General features: G+C 55.8%; 3 protein-coding genes across 5 annotated transcripts; 1 reads left to right on the forward strand and 2 right to left on the reverse strand.

The window, feature by feature from the left end:
• The first annotated feature begins 137 nt into the window (after positions 1 to 137).
• On the forward strand, positions 138 to 16,383 carry NECAB3 (N-terminal EF-hand calcium binding protein 3). 3 transcript variants are annotated; one of them, XM_081033253.1, is made up of 13 exons: positions 138 to 556; positions 2,466 to 2,490; positions 4,021 to 4,129; positions 5,189 to 5,214; positions 5,398 to 5,495; positions 13,108 to 13,244; positions 13,535 to 13,653; positions 13,804 to 13,883; positions 13,986 to 14,039; positions 14,566 to 14,678; positions 14,809 to 14,886; positions 15,377 to 15,468; positions 15,565 to 16,383. In XM_081033253.1, exons 1-13 carry the CDS (start codon positions 455 to 457, stop codon positions 15,597 to 15,599), a joined length of 1,068 nt encoding a protein of 355 aa, XP_080889379.1. In that variant the 5' UTR covers positions 138 to 454; the 3' UTR covers positions 15,600 to 16,383. The 3 variants fall into 3 exon arrangements, with proteins under 3 accessions (XP_080889379.1, XP_080889378.1, XP_080889380.1); XM_081033252.1 differs by having other exon boundaries at positions 316 to 556; positions 13,804 to 14,039; XM_081033254.1 differs by lacking the exon at positions 15,377 to 15,468 and having other exon boundaries at positions 316 to 556; positions 15,565 to 15,735.
• ACTL10 (actin like 10) lies at positions 6,578 to 7,440 on the reverse strand (the record flags this gene model as incomplete). The annotated part of the gene is made up of 1 exon (XM_081033255.1): positions 6,578 to 7,440. The coding sequence occupies one exon, from the start codon at positions 7,438 to 7,440 to the stop codon at positions 6,703 to 6,705; it is 738 nt and encodes a 245-aa protein (XP_080889381.1). The 3' UTR covers positions 6,578 to 6,702.
• On the reverse strand, positions 10,453 to 11,921 carry LOC308490725 (uncharacterized protein C20orf144; the record flags this gene model as incomplete). The annotated part of the gene is made up of 3 exons (XM_081033338.1): positions 11,563 to 11,921; positions 11,146 to 11,171; positions 10,453 to 10,906 (listed from the first exon to the last, which is right to left on the reverse strand). The coding sequence occupies exons 1-3, from the start codon at positions 11,797 to 11,799 to the stop codon at positions 10,453 to 10,455; spliced, it is 717 nt and encodes a 238-aa protein (XP_080889464.1). The 5' UTR covers positions 11,800 to 11,921.
• Positions 16,384 to 20,927: the final 4,544 nt, after the last annotated feature.

Here is a 20,927-nt window from a genome sequence, read left to right on the forward strand (position 1 = left end):
CCTGGCTGTGTAGTACTCCCAAGTTGACGGTCATTTACTCAGCCAGTTACCGGTGGGAATGACTCCTTGCGTGGTTTCTTACTCTGCAGTGGCCACCCCTCCAGGAGGCTCCAATGACAACTGCAGAAGTGGAGGATGTTGGGGGTCTACATTGTGCAGCTCTTACACTTCTACAGGGTGGAGTTTGTTCCCCTCTTTCAGATGAGGAAACAGGCCCTGGAGAGGGGCTTGCAGAGGGCCCAGCCCTCAGCTGGCTGGCGCCTCAGGCCTGGGAGGCCGGGAGAGCCATCCGAGGCCAGTCTAGGCAGGGGGCGGGGCCTCGGGGCGGGGCGCCCTGGGCGTCAGCGCCGGCGCCAATGGGCGGGCGGCCCCCTCCCAGTTCCCTCAAGTCCCTAGCGGCGGCGTCCAGAGCCGCGAGCCTCAACCCATCTGGAGCCGAGCGGGTGGCGGCACCATGGCGTGTGCAGGGCTGCTCACCGTGTGCCTGATCCGGCCGCCTGTGCACCTTTCCCCAGCGCCAGCCCCTGGGCCCGCCGGACACGCGCTCTTCCAGGATGTGAGTGTGGAGCGGGTTGGGGGCATCAGCTCTCTAGCCGTGGGGTCGGCTCTCTCGGGGTGTCTCTCCAGGTCTCTCTCCCTGCGTCTCACTGGGCTCTCACTGTCCCCATCACTGTGTCTCACTTTTTCCCCCCAGGTCTGTTTGGGGCCCCCGTCTCTGTCTGTCTGTCTCTCTGACCCTGCTGTATGTCTCCATGTCTCTCCCTTTATCTTGCTGCCTTTGTGTCTCTTTCCTTCTCTCTCCTTGGGTCTAGTTCAGTATCACTGCCCTTGTGCCCCCCCACCTCCAAACCCACCCCATCTGTGTCCGGTGGGGTGGGAGCACCAACACTTGATCGGCAGTTGATTGCTGTACCCCTTGGCAGCCCCAATCCAGGTAAGGGGCCTGGAAGAATAAGACCCAGTGCTGACCCCAGGGTCCCTTAGTCCTGACCCAGGGACCGTGGGGGTCCCACAGTTGGTCAGGGCTGACCACAGTCATTCTCTGTGGTCTGTATATTCTTCCTGTGCGTGGCAGGTGGCCCTTCAGCCCCCATGGGCACTAGAGCAAGCAGTCTAGCCGGGCCTCAGTCACGGCCCTGATCCCCTTACCCACCTTTTACCCCAGCGCAGTGCTCAGCCCCTACCTGGCTCTCTCAGGCGCCCTCTCCCAGAGGTTCCTGCCAGTGGGAAAGACTGTACTCCTGTCCCCTCGCCACTGCCCCCAGTGACTCAGCACCTTGACCATAGTCTTGGCTGGAAAGGACCTGACCCTCCTGTTTCCCAGATGGAAAAACCAAGGTCTAAGGAGTTAGGGGTATATCTGAAGCCACACATGGAGGCAGGGGCACTCAAGAGTGTGGTACCAGGTGTCCTTATTCCCATCTTAGTACTCCCCACTAATTTCTCCCTCTGCCCCAGCCAGGCCACGTAGGGCTGCCATGTGACCTCAAGCCAGTGGCAGACCTCTGAGTGGCGTCTGGCTAGTAGTTAGATTCATCCCTGAGCCTCACCAACCCTGAGAAAACAGCCGAAGGGAAATGGCGTTCAGAAGCTGGAGCTGATGAGGGCTCTGTCTAACCTTTGGCCCGCCATTCCTGGCCAGGCCTACGGGTCTCTGATTTGCTGGATTGCATTGGGTGACTTGGGAATCTTTGGTCCCTAGGAGAGGCAGGACCATGTCTTGATTCTGCTACTCTGTTTTTCTGTCTCTTGTGCATCACCACTGCTTTCTCCATAAATAAAATCCGTCCATCCTTGCTTTCTGCCACCCTCACTCCCCCTTGTGTGCGCACACACATATATACACATACTCATTGAGTCAGCCTCATAGGAAGCCCCAGCCCTGGAAGGATTAACCCCAGCCTGCTCCCCCGTGTGCTAGTGGGAAAACAGGCACCTGCAAAGGAAGGACTAGCCCCTGCCTGCGTGTCAGGGTCTTCAACAAGCACACAGGGAAATAGCCCAGAGTGGGCAGAGTCTGGGATGGACCATGGCCACACAGAAGCATTGAGCGTTCAGGTCTGGGACGTGTGCCCAGGATACTGAGGCCGCATCTTGGCCCATCTCCCCACCTTCCTCAAGCTAGGACTGTGCCAAGGGCTGATGCATCAGAAAGAACTTGGGATGAACTCTGGGTATGGGAGATGGTGCAGGCAGCTGGCCTGGGGTACCCCCCCCCCCCATGAATCCAGGCCCCACAGGAGAAGTGAGCATGCAGTGGGACCCGCTGTGTGTTCTTCCTTTGCTTCCCTTATTGGAAAAGCTCCTGCAGAGCTGAGCTGGGTAGGGGTTTGGGAACAGCCTGGGCAGGAGGAAAGGCAAGGCAGGGGGCAGCCTGGCCAGCTGGGTCCCTGTTGAGTTGGGTGGGGATTTCTTGCCTCCCAGGCTCTACTCACAGCTCATATCCGTACCCGTTTGTCCTCTAGGTTTTCCGCAGAGCAGACAAGAATGGTGAGTGTGGTTTCCCCTGGGTTTCATAGTGGGGGGTGGGGGAGAATGTGGGAGACATCATAGAAGCTCAGAGGAAGGTTTGGGGTTTGGGGCAACAATCTAGAATGGAGAAAAATCTTGGGTGGACCCAAATCAAGAGACTTAATCAAGGCATCCTTCCTAGAGGAAGTGCTGTTTTGAGTCAAGTTTAGCAGGATGGAAAGTGGAGGGAATATGGTTTGGCCAGAAGCTGGAGGTGGGTGCTTACTTTCACGCAGTGCCCTGGCACAGTGGTGGGGGTACCTTCCTGTACATGACCTCGTGTTCTTCATTCCATTTCGTAGACAAAGGAGCAGAGACCCACAGAGGTGATGCCTGAGGTCACACAGCCTTTAAGTGGTGGGCCTTGAACCCAGGTCTATGTGATGTTTGGTCCCAGGCTCCCTGTGTGAGGGGCTGGGAAGGGTGGGCTAATGGCAATGAGGCCCTGTATGGGATTTTACTCTTAGAGTTTTAGAGGGCTCGGTAAATTTCCATATGACCAATCATCTGTACCCAGGGAAGGCCTGGGCAGGATAAAACTGGCTCCAGGGAATCAACTCCTCCTGCCCTGGGTCCTGGGCAATCTTGAAAGTTAAAGCAGGAGCCCTTAGAAGACATCCAAAGCAGGTTACCACTCATAGATGACGCAGAGCAGGCCCCTGTGCCATGATTGGCCAGTTAAGGGTCTAAGCTGAGGCAGCCAGTCAGCCTTGACCTCACTTCCATCTGAAGTCTTCAGACCCTTTTGTGTTTTGTGTTTCAACCTCCTTGAGACAGGGTCATGTCCCTAACCCTTGGCCCTTCTCCTTAGGTCTCTTCAAATTGGTGGAGACCATTTGTCCCAACCCGTTGATCAGGACACATGGTATCATTTGGATCAGAGCATTTTGTCCACTCCCCCTGCCCCATTTGCTGAGAGATCTTACAGGCTAGATCCCCAGTATCTTTGGCTGTCCCACGCAAGTGCTCTCCGCCTTTGCTACATGCCCCCTGTGACAGGGAGATCATTCCCTCTAGAGCCAGCCTACTGCTTCTTACAGGAGCCCCAACTCTTAGGAAGGTCTCATCTGACTCCCTGTGGCTTTTTTATGAAGGGCCTGGGATCACAGTATCAATATTCCCGATAACCTGGGGCCAGCATGTGGGGAAAACACTCAGTCCCCAAATCCTTCAAGTGATGTCTAGGCCCTGCCATGGTCTGGCTATGTGTCAGGTTGTTCATTTGTTTCTTCATTTGGCAAACATTTATTGAGACCCTACTTAAGGCCATATGTGTACTGCCCTGTCCTTTGGGTGCCTGCAAAGTGGGCCCTCTTGCCTTAAGTGGGCATCTGTGGGGGCCCCAGGCCGTATTTTCCCTAACAGCCAGGTCCCCCATCAAGATCAGAATCCCATTCCATCTGGTTGGGTAGTTGTGAGATGCTGTGAGGCCTTTGGGGGGCCTGGACCTGGTGGCGGGGTGCAGCCAGGGGTCAGGTATACCAACTGCTCCATACCCCTCTCTCCCAGATGATGGTAAACTCTCATTTGAGGAGTTCCAGAATTACTTTGCCGATGGGGTTCTTAGCCCCAGAGAGCTGTGGGAGCTGTTCAGCAGCATTGATGGGCATTCTACCGAGTGAGTATGAGAGGGGGATGAAAGAGCCGTGGGTAGATGTGAGGCCAGGTTGTCCACACCCCACTGTGTCCCCTGCTACTTTGGTTCCTTATGGAGAATGGGGAGGTAGGGGGTCTAGGGAAGAGGGTGGTGATGGTAGGGAGAGGGGTGGGTCCCAGGGCTCGGTACCAACTTTTACCTGCCCACGCCCTCCCTGTCTCCAGCCTTGCCCATCACACTGCTTTGAGCTGGGACCCCAAAATAGCCAAGCCTGAGTCACCCCACGCATCATGGTTCAGCCCACAGGTGCCCTCCCCATTCCTTCTCCTGGCAGGGACCGGAGGCTGCCTGGGGACAGCTGGGCCCCGCCTGCTTCCATCCATGGTTGCAGGTGCATGAACTTGCACACACCTCGCCACGTGCGCTCCACATCTACAGGCCTTAGCACGCGTTTGTATGCTTTCATTGCCGTGCTTCCTCACATGGGTGCACACACACACACAGCTGTCCCTCCGTTACTTCTCTTCCTCCCTCATCTCCTTTAAGTAAATTCCAGACTCCGGATTGGCTCTTGTGCCTCTTGCCCATTCTGGGGCTTGGGCTGGACCCTTTGTCTGCAGTGCCACCACCCACCACCCACCAAACACTCTAATCAAATTCCTTGTCCTTCAAGGTCTAATATAGGCAGCTCCACTGCCAGGAATCCCTCCCTGACCTACCAAGTAATTCCCATGCCTTTGGACTTGCCCAGCCCTGGCTTCCCCTCCCCAGCTCTGACCACTTTTCTCTGGCCTGTATCCATTATCTTCCCTGGCCTGAAATCCCCTTGGAAGCCAAGAGTGGGTCTGAGTTTTTGCCCTCAGAGAGTGTTTGATGGGGCAGTAGGACCCTTGCTCCCCCACCACCTCTAACCCCCGGCCCGTCTCTGTCCACTGAGCAACTTAACCGGGGGTAGAGGCAGAAGTTGCCTCCTTGTCAGGCTGAGCAGGGCAGGAAGGGGGGACAAACGGCAGTGTCAAAGTCCCAGTTCACCAGGCTCAAGTCTGAAGGTCTTAAGGGTGCCTTCTCTTTTCCTTGCAGCAATTTGGAAACGGAGAAACTATGTGGTGAGTAGCCCCATGGGAGCTCTTGTCTCCTGGGACCCCTGGGCAGGTGGGTGCAATGAGGGGCTGTTGCTGGTCTCCTGATAGAGTAGGATGGGCTGGGATCAAGATATGAGGCCTGGTTGGTTGCGTAGATGGGGGGGGGGGGGAACAGTGGGAACCTTCAAGGACCTTCTCTGCCTGCAGACTACTTCTCAGAACACCTGGGTGTCTACCGGCCTGTGCTGGCAGCGTTGGAGTCACTGAACCGTGCAGTGCTCACTGCCATGGACACCACTAAGCTGGTGAGTGGAGGAGCTGAAGGGGGGGTGTTCAAAATGAGGGTAGGAGACGTCTATTGTGCTGGGAGAGCCTCCATTGTCATGGCTCAGGGCTGTGGGGCTAGAGACGTGAGTTTAAATCCTGGCTCTCCCACCTCCCATCTGTGCACCTTTACCTCTCTGGGCCTCAGTTTCCTCATCTGCAAACTGGGGATAAAAATAGAGCCTGCCTCCGTTTATTGTGACAATTAAATGAGAATGAAGGCAGCGATTTTCGTCTGTCTTGTTCTCTATCCCTAGCACCCAGAACTATGCCTGATACGTGGTAGGTGCTTAATACCTGGAGCTGCTGTTTTTATTGGCCAGAACTTAGTATTATGGGATATCAAGCCCAGCAGGGATAAGCTAGGAGTGGGGCATGCTTGCACTTGTATCTACAGCCCATGCTGGTGTGCAGAGCCTGGTAGACTGGCCTGAGAATGTGAGGGAGTAGGCAAGCACGTATGCAGCCACGTGTTTGTGTGCCACATGTGCACAAGCATAAACAGTGCTCACAGCCAGGGCTCTAGGCCCTGGTATGGTGACTTCAAAAAACCCGCAAGCCACCCCTCTCTTTATGTGTTCCTTTTAAGAAATGTCTCCACTTCTCTCTGTCCTATAACTCTTAATAAGGGAGCAGTGAGCAAGCCTGGAATTGTCCCTGACCTCACTTTTTACAGAAGGGGAAACTGAGGTCCTCAGTTAGTCTGATGATCAGCTGAGGACAGTGCTTCCCCTCTGGTTGCTTTCACATGGGATTTAGTAGCTTTTCAAAGGGTCACCCCTTTTGGCCTGGCATGGGATGAGAATCCAAATAGCACCCAAATGATGAGGGATTGGTGTGTTGTGGTGACTTCCATATCCGTGGCCTGGATACAAATGTGGGCATCGACTTCATTATTGCCATGGAAACGGCCCTGGGCATGGGCAGCTGGACTGGTATTCTCTTGAGTTGGCACTGATTAGGCGGAATTCAGACTGCAGGTCAAAGTGAGGGCCCCAAGGGACCAGACCACCTCCTGTTGGCCCAGAAATCACCACTCGATGATTCTGCCAGCTCCAGTCACTTGAGAATTTTATCTGGCACTCAGTGCCTCTAATAGAACTTCAGCTCAGCCCATCAAACCTCTGCCTTTACAGCCCTCTGATGGCAGCACCCCAGGTGGCACCACCCCCTCTAGTCCAACATGACTCAGTTGAACACTTTGTGCACTAGCCTGGAACCATACTCCTGGTACAAGGCCCGGGTCATCCAGCGGCGTTGGAAGGGGTGCAACGAGGCCACCATGGAGCCACCTGTCCACACTGCTGTGCCACGCCCAGGCTTGGCCACCAGGTGTGGCTGCAGTGCCCCACAGCCAAGCTGCTGGCACTGGGCTTCCAGCTCCATCTCCAGGCGCTCAGTAAAGCCAGGGAAAAGTGTGGAGCCACCGGCCAGCACCACGGTGTCAGCCAGCCGCGTCCTCAGTGTTGCAGGTACCCTTTGCAGGGCCTGGAAGGCAAGTGTGGGCAGTCCTGGCTCAGACTGGCCTAGCAGACCAGGCCGGAAGATGGGTTCCGGACAGCGGAAGCGCTCGCTGCGGAGGCAGACAGAATACCTATTGCCTAAGTAGAAACTGGCCGGATGGTGGCGGGCAGGGTTATGGAGGTCACCCTCAAAATCCAGCGACACATAGCAGCAGCGCTTCTTGAGCTGTGTGATGGCCTTTCGGGGCAGGGTCTGCTGCAGTAGATCAGGGCACGCTGCCACCAGCAGGTCCCGCAGGTAGCGCGACAGGGTGGTGCCTGCCACATCCATCCTGAAGGTGGCCTTTTGCCACAAGTGGCCCGCATAGATGGGCGTGGCATGGCACACCCCCGCGCCCGCCTCCACCGCCAGTCCGCTGAATGCTCCGGTGGAGCAGAGTGCCAGCAATGCCGTGCTCGCCATGTGGCACGCAGGCACTTCCAGGGCCTCGAAGAGCAGCTCAGCCACCCTCTCACGGCTTGAAGGTGGCGCTGACGGCGAGTCACTCACCAGCACGGGCCACTGCTCTGGGCACACCTGCAGGCCACCTACCAGCAGGCGCTCCCACAGGCCCTCCAGCGCCTCCCAGTCCACCACCACGCCGTGCTTGATGGGGTGTGCCCTGGCCACGCCGCCCGCCAGCTCGCAGCCCGGTGCCCCGGGTAGCTCGGGCCGGTCCCAGCTGGGCACCAGGCTGGAGCTCTTCAGCACCAGGCGCGGCTGGGCCTCCCCCGCGAAGCCCGCTTTGGTGAAGCCCGAGCCTTGGTCCACCACCACCGCGATGTGGTTCAGTGAGGGCGGCGGGCAGACCCCGCGGCTCCTCGATGCCGATGCCGATGCCGAAGCCACCTTCTTGGCTTGGTCCCGCCCCCGGAGGCCTGGTCGCGCCTCCGTTTGAGGCTCCACCTCTGCTGACCTAGATGGAGGCCCGCCTTTCAGTTCTTGGCTCTGCCCCTTGGGCCTCAGTCCCTTCCTTGATGCACTAGATAACATTCTTAATTCTTGGCCCCGCCCTCTGGTCTTGAGGTTCGGTTCTTCTGACCAGAGTCGTTTTCTCTTTTGAACTCTTGGCTCCGCCCCAAGGCCTGAGGACCGGCCGCTGGTTCAGTCCCCGCTCCCGCAGGAGTTCATTGGTTTCACGTGCACCTCTGGCACCAGACCCCACCCACTGCCTGAGGACTTGCCTCTGCTGTGCGGCTCAGCCCCCCGCAGCCCTGGCAGAGGTGGATGATGAGAGGGCTGGGCCAAATCCTTTTAGATATTGAGAAGCCTCCAGGAGCAGCTTTGAGAATGAAGGGGCCTCGAGGCAATGCCATCCAGACATATATCCCCCATTGGGGACCCAGGAGTCCAGCCCAGTCCTTAAGTCCCAGGCAGTGTCTTGGACCTTACCTGGGCTTGACCTAAAGTAGTTCTTGGTTGTGGAGGTGGGAGAGGATGGTCAGAGAATGCAGGAAAAGAACTTGGACTCATTGTGACCTCAGTCTGCAGCACTTGATGTGGACCCATCCTCTCTCCTGAGACCATGAAGGACAGTGATTTGGACAATCAGGGGTTTGGCCTTAGCTCCCTAGTACAACCAATTTGATTCCTTCCCCAAACAACTTTGGATTATCTGATGTACTTTCATCAGATGTGGGGCTCCTTCCCTCTCAATGCTGAAGAGAAAAGCTCGGAATCACAGATTTAGAGCCACTCTTGAGGATCTGTGTGCTCAGCCTTGAGGGACCCAGGCATCCCACAGGGGGACCACACCTATGGATTCATGTGGACCTGAGTTTGGACGCAATTCTGAAACTGGCTCACTGTACCCTTAAGCAATTCCCAATCTCTTCCTGGGCCCAGTTGTTTTGTTTTCTCTCCAAAAGGTAGTAGTCCTCACACACAAGAAAGAGGCCACTTCTGGTCTGTGCAATCTCATTATTCTCTTCAGGACCATTTTGGTTGCAAATTGAAGACCCTGTCCCGTGAGCTTAAGCTAAAATAGGGATTTTATTACAAAGATCTTGTATGTCTTGTGGACACCAAGAGTAAGGGTGAAGTCAGGTTTCAGGAACAGACTGGAAGCAGGGCCTGATTGCAGGGCTGTGGGGAACCCAGGATGACGCACTTGCTGTACTCTGTAGTTTTATTCTGAAGACTGACTTCAGCCTGTGCATATTCTTATAGAAAACAGTCTCTTATGCTCCTGAGTTACAGTCCCAGGGGAGGACCTGATAGGACCAGTTTGGGCCAATGGCTTATCACCAGGAGGTGTGGCCACATTGAAGAAAGTGGTTACCCTGATTGTAACTATGTGTGTGGTAGGACAGGGGCAGTTCTTATAAGCAGCAAGGGAGATGCAATGGGTCATGCCTGATGCAGGCGATGTGGAGGGGACACTGATTATGTTGACAGTGACCTTCAGCACCTTCAGGAGAAACTGAGCCTGTGGCTTTAGTGAACTGGGACCTTCACCTGCTGTGTCTACTCCGAAAGGGGTCATTCTAAGGTTGGTCTCCAGTGGGAAGCAGGCTGCAGGTTCAGAAGGGCTGGGGAGGCTCTGATGTCTGGAGCTGGGTTTGGGACCCAAGAGAGTGAAAAGCAGCATCTGCCCACAGAAAATGTGCTGGGTCTCTCGTGGGTGAATTGGGGAGATGAGCCTCAATTTGGAGACTATAAGTGGCAATATGACCAGAGCAGGGGTCAAGGTGGAACTCATTGAGAGGCCCTGGAGGGTAAGACTGACACTGGGGGGCTGGGCCTGTACATTCCAGTAATAGGTTTGGGCATTTCCCCTCCAGACAGATAAGAGGTTTGGAAGAAGCCTTTGGCTGCAATGTGGGGGGGTGGGGGGATGGCACAGGGTAGGTTAGGAGACAAGTGACTAAGGTGCCTGGGTAGGCTTACCAACCAGAGTGCAGTAGGAATGAAGGAGGGGTCAGAGGCCCAGGGACCCCAGTCTCTCCTGGGTGCTCTGACATGCAGAATGTTAGTCTAAGCCCCAATCCTGCTGACCATAGGACCCTCACAGTTCCCGAAGGTGGTGGCTGTCTGCGTGGAACCCTCCTAAGAAGGACCTGTGAAGGCTTGGGACTCTTGGAGATGCCATGCTTCTGCTGGAAGCAGGCCCTTCCTCCGAGCGTCAAGCCTGGGTTTGCCCAAGCTCACCTCCCTTGGGCCTGCAGACCTGGCAGGGTCTGACCCGGGCCTGGAGTTGGAGGGATGGGGAACAGCCTCCTTCCTCCAGTGTGGCAGGGTGCCCCGAGCATGGGTCACAAGGAAGAAGAAGGCAGAACCAGCCTTGGCTGCAGACCACGGCCGTTGCTCTGCCCTCAGTGCACCTGTTCATCCCTGTCTCGCTCTGGCACCCCAACGCCTCACACAGACCTAGTAAGGGGCCGGGCTTGCCATGCGCTTTTTATTGGGCCAGGGCCGCGGGGCTGGGCCAGGCGTTCAGGGCCGCGGGCGAGGACAGCAGCACGGCTTGCGCGGCTGCTCCTCGGCGAGGTCCGCCTCGCGGTGGGTCTCGCTTTCGGTCACCAGGCGCGTGTAGAGTCGCTCCCAGCCCTGCGCGGCCTTGGCCCCGCCTCCTGCACCGGCCCCGCCCGCCGCGCGGCGCCCCTCCTCCTGCAGCCTCGAGTCGAGCAACAGCAGCAGGACCAGGATCTTCATCTCTCTCTCGCGTGCGCCGTCGTGCCGCTCGGCGCCGTCGCCTGCTCCTCGCATCATGGGTGTCGCCGCCGGGGAGCCCCCTCGGGCGCCCGCCGCATCCTCGCTCGACTGCCTGGGCCGCGCGCAGGGGCCCGCCGCCACCTCGGCTCGCTCTTGCCGCTTGTCCAGGGGGAATAGCAGCACGATCTTGGTCTGGGAGTAGGGCAGAGGCGTGAGGGGAAAGAGCGTGCCCCTCCTTCCTCCCGGGAACCCTCACCCACCCCGGCCCTATCTCCCAAGACTGGCCTCTCTACGTTTCCGTGACTCCTGGCATCCTACTGTGCCCAGGAGGGGGATTCTCACCCTGCCCCATCCCGTGAACCCTGCCTCCCGTAGAAACCCTCACACAACTTAGGCTGACCTCCTGGGACCTTGCTCTGTGCACGTTTATGGGATCCCTGACTGCCCTCTTAGCCTTGATGCTGCGACCCTCACCCATCCTGGTCCAGGGCCTCTGCCCACTTGAAGAGGGGGGAAAGTAGCATGTTTTGAGGCTGGGGCTCTAACGGGGTCATAAGGGAACTTCTGGCGCCCATAGTCCCAGTGATACCAACCAGGGCAGATTCCCCATGCTGAGACCTCCACCCATTCATCTGGGTTGTGAGAATCCCCTTCTGACTCCTAAGTCTCATTCAGCTCCTGGTTTCTGGAATCCTTCCCCTCCCTTTGGGGCTTTTAGGACCCTATCCACACCCAGGTGTGTTCTTAGGATCCTCATCTTCAGGAGTTCTCTAACCCCTTCATCTATTCCCGAGGACTTCTGCCCACAAGACCTAGACTCCCAGTGTCCCCTCCTGCCCACCTGTCCAGATTCCCCTTTCCCTTACCTACCCCTCACCCCCCGGCACTCACGCTTGGCCTCTGCTTCAGGTGGCTGAAGAACTGCTGTTTTCCTCGGGCCTTGTCCATAGCAGGCGGCCTCTCCTTGACAGCCCGCTTGGGCACTTTGGTTCTCTTGTGGGAACTGTTGTTTCCCATGGCAGGGCTAGTCAACACTGGCGTCCACGGCCCATGCTGCTTTACCCTGCCCTCTGGCCAGGCGCCTCCTGCCCTGGCATTGTTCTGGGGGGGCCCACATTGTGACCTCATGGGTTGACCTCACCAGCTCCAGGCTCTGAGCTCCTCCCAGAACCTACAGACAAATCTTGGCTCCATTCATTCTGTGACTTCTGGCCTTGGTTTCTCAGCTGTAAAAGGGCTAGTGATCATAAATGAGGTGATACTTGTAAGGTGCTTAGTGATGAATACAGTGGAATTTCTGTGGCCTGAGTTTGAAAGTGGCTCTGCCACTAACTAGTTGTGTGACCCTGGCCAAGGTAATCAACTGCTCTAGTCCTCATTCTTATCTGCAAAATGGGGTCAATTATGGTTCCTGTTAGTTGTTATAAGGATTAAATTCTGCTTGGAACAGCGCCTGGCTCAGAGTGGGTGCTTGTGTCAGCCACCGGGTTCTTTGGTTGTAAACAATAGAAACTGATAAATCATCTTAAGTACCCAAAAGGGAATTTATTGGAAGGATTTTAGAGAGCTCAGAGCATAGCCAGGAAGTCTGAAATGTAGAGATCAGAAATGTGGAGATCATAGGCAGAAATGTAGAGATCAGACAGAAATCCCTGGCATATTTAGGAATGAGAGGACACGGCCTCCCATCTGTCCTTGCCTCCCAGCTCATAAGCCATCTGATGGCTGAGCCGAGGAAGGTCTTGGGCAGAAGACAAAGCCCCTGAAGGAATGGTGCTTCTGAGGCCTCTTGTAGACGGAGGGCGGGCACCTGGATCACGGCTCCTGAGGGCCTGGCATGTGGTTGGCCTCTCTGTCTCTAAACCTATCTTGTAAGGGGTTGGGGGAGGCTGGTGATATAGGTTGGGCTCAGTGTTGGGGTGTGTGTATGATGACAGCAAACTTAGTTGTCTTGTATCTGCAGCTCCTATTAGTAAATGGTGCTCAGTAAATGTTTGTTGCATGGATGAGTGAATTAATGAATGCATGCACACATAGACTGTGGCCAGCTGGTGAGTATGGGGCCACATCATACCATCATTTTGCCTTGGGTGTCAAAATTGGTCTTTGGATATCCTGTGACCTGCCCCACCCCTACCTCCCACCAGCTTAACTGGCAGGGGTCTCACTGACTGAAGGTGGTGACCCCAAAGTAGAAGGGGTCTTGGGGCCTGGAGAATGGCAGATGCTTCCCTGTAAGTTGGCCGCATACTTCCCAGGAAGGGAGGCCAGGACCTGCTCCCAGTTCCTGTGCCCTCCTGCTTATGCTGGGTCTGCAGGCCCTCTGCTCTTTATGCTGCCACCGTTGCTCTGATGGATGGGATGGGGGAGCAGCTCCCCATTCAGAACTAGATGTTTGGGGCCGAGAGATGCTGACTGTGCCCTTTCTGCCCGCAGGAGTATGAGCGGGCCTCCAAGGTGGACCAGTTTGTGACACGTTTCCTACTGCGGGAGACGGTTAGCCAGCTACACGCCCTGCAGAGCTCATTGGAGGGGGCGTCAGATACACTGGAGACCCAGGCCCGTGGCCCCTGGTATGTGAGGAGCCTCGACAACCTGCGGGTCCAGTTCATGAATGCCCATTATTTCCACATTCCAAGTCCCTCAGCTTTTATCACATTCTGTAGTTTCAGCAGCCTGGAGCCCAAATTCTTATTCTGGGGCCGGGAGGCCAACAAGGGTTGAGAGGGTGGCTGGCTTTGAGACTGGGGCCTCAATGTCCCGGGAAGCCTGTGTTGCCCCATCCAGGCCTGACCCTTTTCTGGGGCCCCAGTCCTTGGCCCAGTGGGTCTGCAGCAATGGACAGACCCTCCACTTCCCTTAGGTCAGATGAAGAGAGAGTGGAGGTGCAGAGCAAGCCCCGTAGCAGCCGGCGGGCAGGGCGCAGGGCCTCGCGGAGCAACATTCGTTCACCCACCTGGTCTCTTGGCTCCTCTGACACAGGTGTGCCTGTGGTGGGTGGGAGGGCTGAGGAGGAGGGTCTGGAGCAAGCACAGCATTCCCCAGTGCCCCCGATGCCGGCTCCTCCACTGCCCCGCAGTTCATCCTGAGAGACCTCCCAGCCTGACTTTCCCCCATTGGCCCCCACCCCAGGGCAGAGCTCAGAGGCTGAGATGCAGTGGCGGCTCCAGGTCAACCGTCTCCAGGAGCTTATTGACCAGCTCGAATGCAAGGTGAGTGGCTGTGTGGCCAGTGCCCCATGGGGTGGACCTTCCTGGAACCTGTCCAAACCAGGCACATGCCGGAGGCCTGGCCCACATCCGTGTTCCTCACAGGCCCCTCGGCTGGAACCCCTCCATGAAGAGGAGCTTACCCAGGGGCCTGACTCGGTGAGTCTGGGAGGCAGCTGGATATCAGGGGCTAGGAGGTACTCACTCATGAAGTGAGGGGGTTCAGAGGGCCAGCTACCCACCTGGCCTGTGCCTTGCTTACATACCCCGTTTCCCAGCGTTGGCCCAGCCCTCGCCCCCCAGGCCTGGCAGCACATGCTGGGTTCTGGTCTTTGCTCTGTGACTCTGCAGAGATCACAACCCCTCTCTGGGCATCAGTTTCCCTCATCTGCATTTCTGAAAGCTGGGTCTGGGGCAGTGTGGACAGAGGCTGGAGGGACAGTAAGAAGTGGTAACAAACTGCAGAAGAGAGGGACAGTGACTGGGTGAAGGCAGTGAGCGACCTTGGGTTGGGAAGAGGCAGATGGCGTCAGGGATGTTGGGGACCACCTGGGGCAGGAGCTGGACCTCAGGGTAGGTCGGGCCTGGTGCACCTCCAGCAGGGCAGGGTCCTCGTGGCAGCCACAGCCAGTTTCTCACCCACGTCCCGCCCGACCCCAGCTGACTGGGCTCCTTCTCTCGCCAGAACATCCTTCTGGCCCAGAGGCAGGTGCAGGTGGAAGAGGAAGCCCTGCAGGACTTCCACCGTGCTCTGTGCTGCTACATGGACTTCACCGGGGCCCAGAGCCACTGCCTGCAGTGAGTCCTTCGCTGCCTGGTGGGGTGGCCACGGTGGGGGCATGAGCGTCCTGGGCTCGCGCTCCTACTAGGTACCCCTGGCTGGGTGGGCAGTGGTGGTAGCAGGCCTGGCCTGGCCATCTCTCCACAGTGTGTCTGCCCAGAAGATGCTGGACAATGCCTCCTTCACCCTGTATGAGTTCTGGCAGGACGAAACCTCCTGGCGAAGGTACGAACATGGTGCTCTGATAACTCAGTTATTGAGTAGAAGCCCTGGAGTGAGTCGGGCCTGGGTTCCAATTCTCCTCTCCTAGTTATTGGCTGTGTGACCTCAGGAGGGTGATAAGGAGAGGTCCAGTGGCCTCCTTTCCAAAATGGGAGTCATAAGAGCTCCAGCCTTGTGTAAGCTAAATGAAATGGTACGTAAAGAACTGAACATGGTGCCAGGTATACAGTAGGTGCTCCATGATTATACACTGTCCCCATCGTGCCACACCCTATGCCAAGCACCTGTGTGTTACTTCACGGGATCCCAGTACAGTAGACACTATTGTCCCGTTTCACAGAGGAGAAAACTGAGGCACAGAGCCAGTGCGAGGAAGGACGGCGAGCTGAATCCAGGCAGCAAGACTGGGGTGGGAGTGGGGAGCTCTTAACCAGGTGGTCCTGATCTTCGGGGGACTAGCTTGAGCCTCAGTCCTCTCCACGGCCCTCCCCAGGCACCAGCAGTCCGCCTGCAGTAAGGCCTTTCAGCGCATCCTCACTGACCACCTGCGGGCTCCAGACACCCTCACCACTGTGTTCTTCCCAGGTGTGCTGCAGCCCCTCACCCTCTCCCTAGCCCTGGGACCTGGGGAGGGGCAGTGGGCTCCTGAGGGCCTCTGACCCCCAACCTCTGACCCCCCAGCCTCCTGGTGGATTATGAATAATAACTGGGCGTGACCTGCGTTAGCCAAGGACCCTGGGGCCCTGCCTGCCTCCTGGAGCTTCTGGACTAGTCAATTCAGCACCCAGACCAAGGACTGCTGCTCCTGGACGCGGCGCCCGGCTGTCCGAGGCCTCCCAGACCAGCTGGTGGAGAGTCTGTCAGCCCGGGGTCAGGGACGGCTGCTTGCTTTCTGTTTCCTTAGTTAGCAGTGTGTTTTGTTGTTTGTAGCTTTGGTTTCTGAGGCACTCTGGCCTCTGCCTGGCTCCGGAGGTCTGGATTCTGGTCCCCTCTGTCCCTGCCTTGCTGTGTGACCCAGGGCAGATCCCTTCCATCTCCTGGTAGGCCTTGGGCTGTCTGGCGCCTAGTGGGTGCCCTGCTTTCTTCCTGCTATCTTGGGGCCAGGCTTCTGCTCTTCCTTAACCAGCAGCAGAACCAGGGCTGATGCTCAGGGATTCCCAACCCCACCCCTAACCTTGACCCCTGAGGCTGGGCTGGATCCATCTGCAGTGTGGGGTAAAGACTTGGGTGTCCCTGTCACCCTCCTGGGCTGGCAGGCTATGGACTCTTGGTTTCTTTCTGCACCCGCAGCTGTGCTAGAGACATCTGGAAGATCCTGGGTTGGTTTGCATATCATTTGCATGGTCATGCCCACCCATACTCAGGACACTATGGGAAGCCCCAAGGTGATCTTGCCAAGTAGCAATAATTTGGGTCTAGAGTCACCTGCTGTCCCAGATACCTCTGAACCCCAGCCCAGGACCCCAGCACAAACACAATAAAGGTAGCGGTCACCTCTGGTGTCATGTTCTGTCTCTCACTCGGCAAGAAGGCCAAGCTCTGGGGCTGGTTTGCATCTCGGACCACAGGGCAGGAAGCCTTCAGAAATCAACCAGTTCCCATTTCAAGCCCCCTGCCTGTAGATAGTGGGAACTTCAGCACCACTGACCTAGGTTTCCTCAATTCCAGGCCCTCTTCCCCCAAAGCCGTAGTTCTGGGGTCTTGCCTGGGAAAGGGATATGGTCTCTGCATTCAAGACTCCCAAAGTTGGCTGGGCGTTCTAGTTTCCCCCGTCACCATGCCCATAGAGCGTGCACAGAGCCTTCTCAGGGTCCCAGATAGCGTGGCTGGGTGGTGTGAGAAGACGTGTCCTAGACAGAACCATCCCTCCGCCCTGCCTAACCTTCCAGACCACCCCTGCTACCTGACAGAGTAGTTCCCGGAGAGTAATGGCCGAGTGGGACCCTCCTTGGTACCATTTGTGGGGAAGGGACTGGGGGCATGAAGGGAGGTGATTGACTTGGCAGGGGCTCTAAAGGTGAGGTACAAGGCACCACAAGAGCACAGGATGCCCTCTGGTCTGGTCTGGGGGTGGTGCTGGGGTCAGTTTTCAGGCTCGGGGAGGAGAGCTTGTCTCCGTGAACTGAAGGAAGCGCAGCAGTGGGCTGAGGCCAAGGTGGGGAGTCCAGGGACTTGGAGACACTTCGTCCTGAGGAAGCTGGGAGAGGTTTTAAGCCAGGGGTGACTAGTGGGCTGAGTGACAATGTGCCTGAATTCCCCGGTGGTGCCACTTCCTTGCGGGGCACGGGCATGGCCAGGACGACAGCTCAGATGGTAGAAGCCCAGGGTGGACGTCCTCGTCTGGGACTCCAGGCAGGGTCTCCCTTGAGGCTTTTCCCCAGTGACCCCTGCAGGAGTTAAGACTTGCAGGGTCACACAGAGCTGCTCCTAGCGGCCTGGCCTCCCAGGCCAAGGAACTAGTACAGGGTTCCCTGGTGGCTCCTTGGTCAGCACAATGCCAGGCTGCCCTCCTGCCACCCCCGTCCCCAGACTCCTAGCAGTTCCTACAAAGTGCTCCCATCACCTGAGCCACACAGGTCTGGGAGGGCTCGAGGAGGTTTCAGTGTCGTCGTTAAAGAAGTCCACCCAGGAGGAAATAATTGTGTTTTCTGTCTTGTGCTGTAATTCCTTCTGCTGCTTCCTTAAAAACAGCAACAGCAAACTCCCCAAAATGAAAAACTTCCCATTGCCACCCCCGGCTCACTACAGAAATGCCCCCTTAGCCTGTTAAGTAGCGGGTCAAATCCTGATGGGTCACCCAGGTCTGGGTCACCTTTGCCAATCCCTGCACTCAATACTCTGCTCTTGGTGGCTCTTCAGCTTATTTCAACAGCCACTGGGCACTTGCTTTGTGAATCCTCAGGGAAATCACATATTGGCAGAGAGAAGCAGATGCTGGGGATGGTGAAACGTCCCAGGAAGTGACAGTACGCAGGTCAAGGGTAGGCAGAGTACCAAAGCTGGGAGAGCCCCGGCTCCTTCCGCCAGCTGCCGCTCCCCACGCTCGCACCCACTCCATGCACCTGCCCTCACCTTCCTCCCACCTGTGCTGGTGACTCACCTGCACACATTCAAACCTGTCCTGGGGACTGGCCCAGTGCCAGGCCAGGTGCTAGAGAGACAGCAACAGTCTAGGTGGCTGCCATTAGCCTCCAGCTCTCAATGAGAAACACGCATACCGAGTGCCCTTCACACACAAAGGGAATGAGAATTAGGGAGGCCTTCACGAAGTCATTCTCAAAACAAATACTACTTGAATAAGACACCAGGCTCCAGGCAGGAAGCTGGGACAAAGGTGAATCCTCAGGGAAATCACATATTGGCAGAGAGAAGCAGGTTGTGATGGCAGCCTCTGTTTACAGGGGCTTCCTGGGAGCTAGGCCCTGTGCTAGGGTGACGGCCATGTGATCACAGCAACTCAGTGGTACAGGCACCATCAGCACCTCCAATTTACAGATGAAGAAACAAGCTAAGTGAGCAAGTACCTTCTGGGCCACACAGCTGGACCTATTCTCTGGTACCAATAGGTATTTGCTATCAAGTGTGAACAGTGCTGAGGGAGATCTCGGGTATCCTCTGGTGATGGAAACCAGCTCAGGACTGGGAGGGCAGTGGCAACTATAACGAAGGAGAGGTACCAAGCCCTGGGGCTGCAGGATGGCAGATGGGGTAGCAAGGAAAAACCATGGGAGAACAGCAGGAGATGGAGGGTGGTTCTGGTATGGGCTCTCCAGGGCCCAGCCCTGGGAAGGTAGGTGGTGGTGGGGCCAACGCCTGATCATTTCTGGAACTTCCTAGGAGGCACCCAGAGAACGGTAGATGGAGTCTTGGGCAGAAAAGGTTGGTACAAGGGTGGGCAAAAGTTGCTGGGGTGTGCCCTCTGGATAGGAATCTGGCTTGTGGATGGAGACGGCCCAGGGAGCAAGTCTAGCTCTGTCCACAAGAGGGCGCGCGACACTAGGCAATGAAGCCGTCCTGGGGAATGGGGTGGGGCGGTTTGTTGGTTTCCCCAACCCTGGAAAGGGAGGACCGCTGAGGAAGGGATACATCCAATTCACCACTCTGCAATTCCAGCAGTTACAAACCAGCACAGCTGGGCAAGATGGGTTTAGATCGATGCATGTTTGCTCATTCGAGATTGTGTCATCATCTCAAGCCAGTTATTTCCCTTTATATTGATTGATAAACATGAGTCAATAGGCTCCTTGACTCCATCCATGCTTGGTAAAATTTGAAAGCGCTCTCCCCTCCCAATTTACCTTCCAGAAATAACCTATTTTCCACGTCTTTGTCTATGACAACCATATAGTAACGCTTCACTCATTTTCAGATTCATCGAATCTGCTGCTCAATAGTGCACTGAGTACTTATTTCAATGATTGCTGTTCCCAGAATTCTATTTTCAAAGCTGCCTATTTTTACTTTTTAACAGTTTGATTATTGCTTTCTCCCTCCCAGAATATGGCCTTAGGAAGGCTGTCTGCCTAGTCATTTTTAGACTCGTGTTTTTTGCTCATTTTTTTAACCCTTGAAGTTATTTTACATTCTGTATCTGATAATAGTATCTGAAGCTGCAGGGGTCTAAATTGTTTATTGCTCCTGCAGACTTCGTTATAGTGGCTCATTTTCTCAGCTGTTTAGTAATTTTCTTGGACAGTTTATAATTGGTTGAGATGCAACATTATTATTTTGCTCTAGAGAATTTGCAGCTTTGCTTCCACCAGAACCAGGAGATACTACAAGAACCATCTTAAATTCTCAGACCAGGGATTTTTCGACCTCTGGAGTAATGAAAACCTGACCCTCAGCCCCAGGAGAGAGCAGACGTAAGAGTACAGTCTCTGGTCAGATTTTTTTCTTTAAGCGGGGGCAGAGAGAGGTTTTCTGCTTGGTTCCCTTTGTAGACGGGCCGATTTCCCCTGCTGGCCTTCTCACTGAGGCTAACATCAGAGTGCCCTGCCTTCACGGAGAGGTCCCAGTTTTTTCTCTCCATCTTGTATAGGCTCAAAGCCTAGTCTCAGGTTTCCCTAGAGGCAGCAAATCCCTCAAACTGACTTCCTGGAATTTCTTTTGCTCCCGAAGCATAGGTTTCCTCTTTTGTATTCAACTTCCTCTGTGGTTTCAATTGACTGTTTTTCTGACCCTTAGGGATTTCCTACACTTTCTCATCTGTGACCTCAGCAGTGCAGTTACAAGTGCCTTCATTACAATTTATCCGGCATTTGGATGTTTTATGGTAACGACAAATTTTCCAGTCTGCCACTCCTCTAGAAATTTAACACAGTATTTTACTATATTATCACTTGAGTTGCTGCCGTCTTTTTTCCCCAGACCTAAGGCAGACTGTGGGTTGCTGACTTGTCTACCAAACATGGATTTGGTGCCAGGCTGACCGTCACAAGGCTAAGATCCTGTAATTGTTCAAAGTGGTGGAGTTGTACAGCACTGGGCAGCTGCGGAAAAGAATGGCAGTTGGCACCATGTGTGTGAAAGAGCTACAGCTAAGCCCTCACCTTGCCCTCTGGGGCCAAGGCCAAACCCAGGCCTACTCCCTACCGAGATCTAGGAGCTACTCTCCTCCCTTTGCATTCTGAGGGCATGTGAAGCTGAGGGTGCCAGCAAGCCTCTCGGGCGAGGCTGCTCAGAGGTCTAGGGCTGAGACCAGAAATGGGTATTCAGGTGCCAGGGGTGAGGCTGGGGCCAGAGCCCTTGGAAGTCAGGCCTCACTCAGGTCAACAGCTAGGAAACTGGACTGACAGCTCAAGACTCTACACACACAGTTGGGCCCAGGTGTGCCCGCACCCATCTGTGTCATGTCACCGCTGGTTACACCACCTCAGGGCCGTGGAGAGTACACCGCAGGGCTGCGGGACACACAGCAAGCTGGCGGGCTTTTGGGGAAAGCAGTCTGAATATATGCTTCAAGGATCCATGAAACATCAGTTCTAGAAACAACACTTCGGAATATTACTCCAAATAAATAAAGCAAGTGAAGGAAGGTGTTC

The sequence above is a fragment of the Rhinolophus hipposideros genome, assembly GCF_964194185.1.
Source record: "Rhinolophus hipposideros genome assembly, chromosome: 22".
Classification (NCBI taxonomy): domain Eukaryota; kingdom Metazoa; phylum Chordata; class Mammalia; order Chiroptera; family Rhinolophidae; genus Rhinolophus; species Rhinolophus hipposideros.

What these genes read in the sequence shown, in the direction of transcription:
- NECAB3 (XM_081033252.1), top strand. Translation starts at nt 455, where the DNA reads ATGGCGTGTGCAGGGCTGCTCACCGTGTGCCTGATCCGGCCGCCTGTG. An exon ending in GACACGCGCTCTTCCAGGAT is followed by an intron (nt 557 to 2,465) that starts GTGAGTGTGGAG and finishes TTTGTCCTCTAG; the next exon opens with GTTTTCCGCAGAGCAGACAA. An exon ending in CCGCAGAGCAGACAAGAATG is followed by an intron (nt 2,491 to 4,020) that starts GTGAGTGTGGTT and finishes CCTCTCTCCCAG; the next exon opens with ATGATGGTAAACTCTCATTT.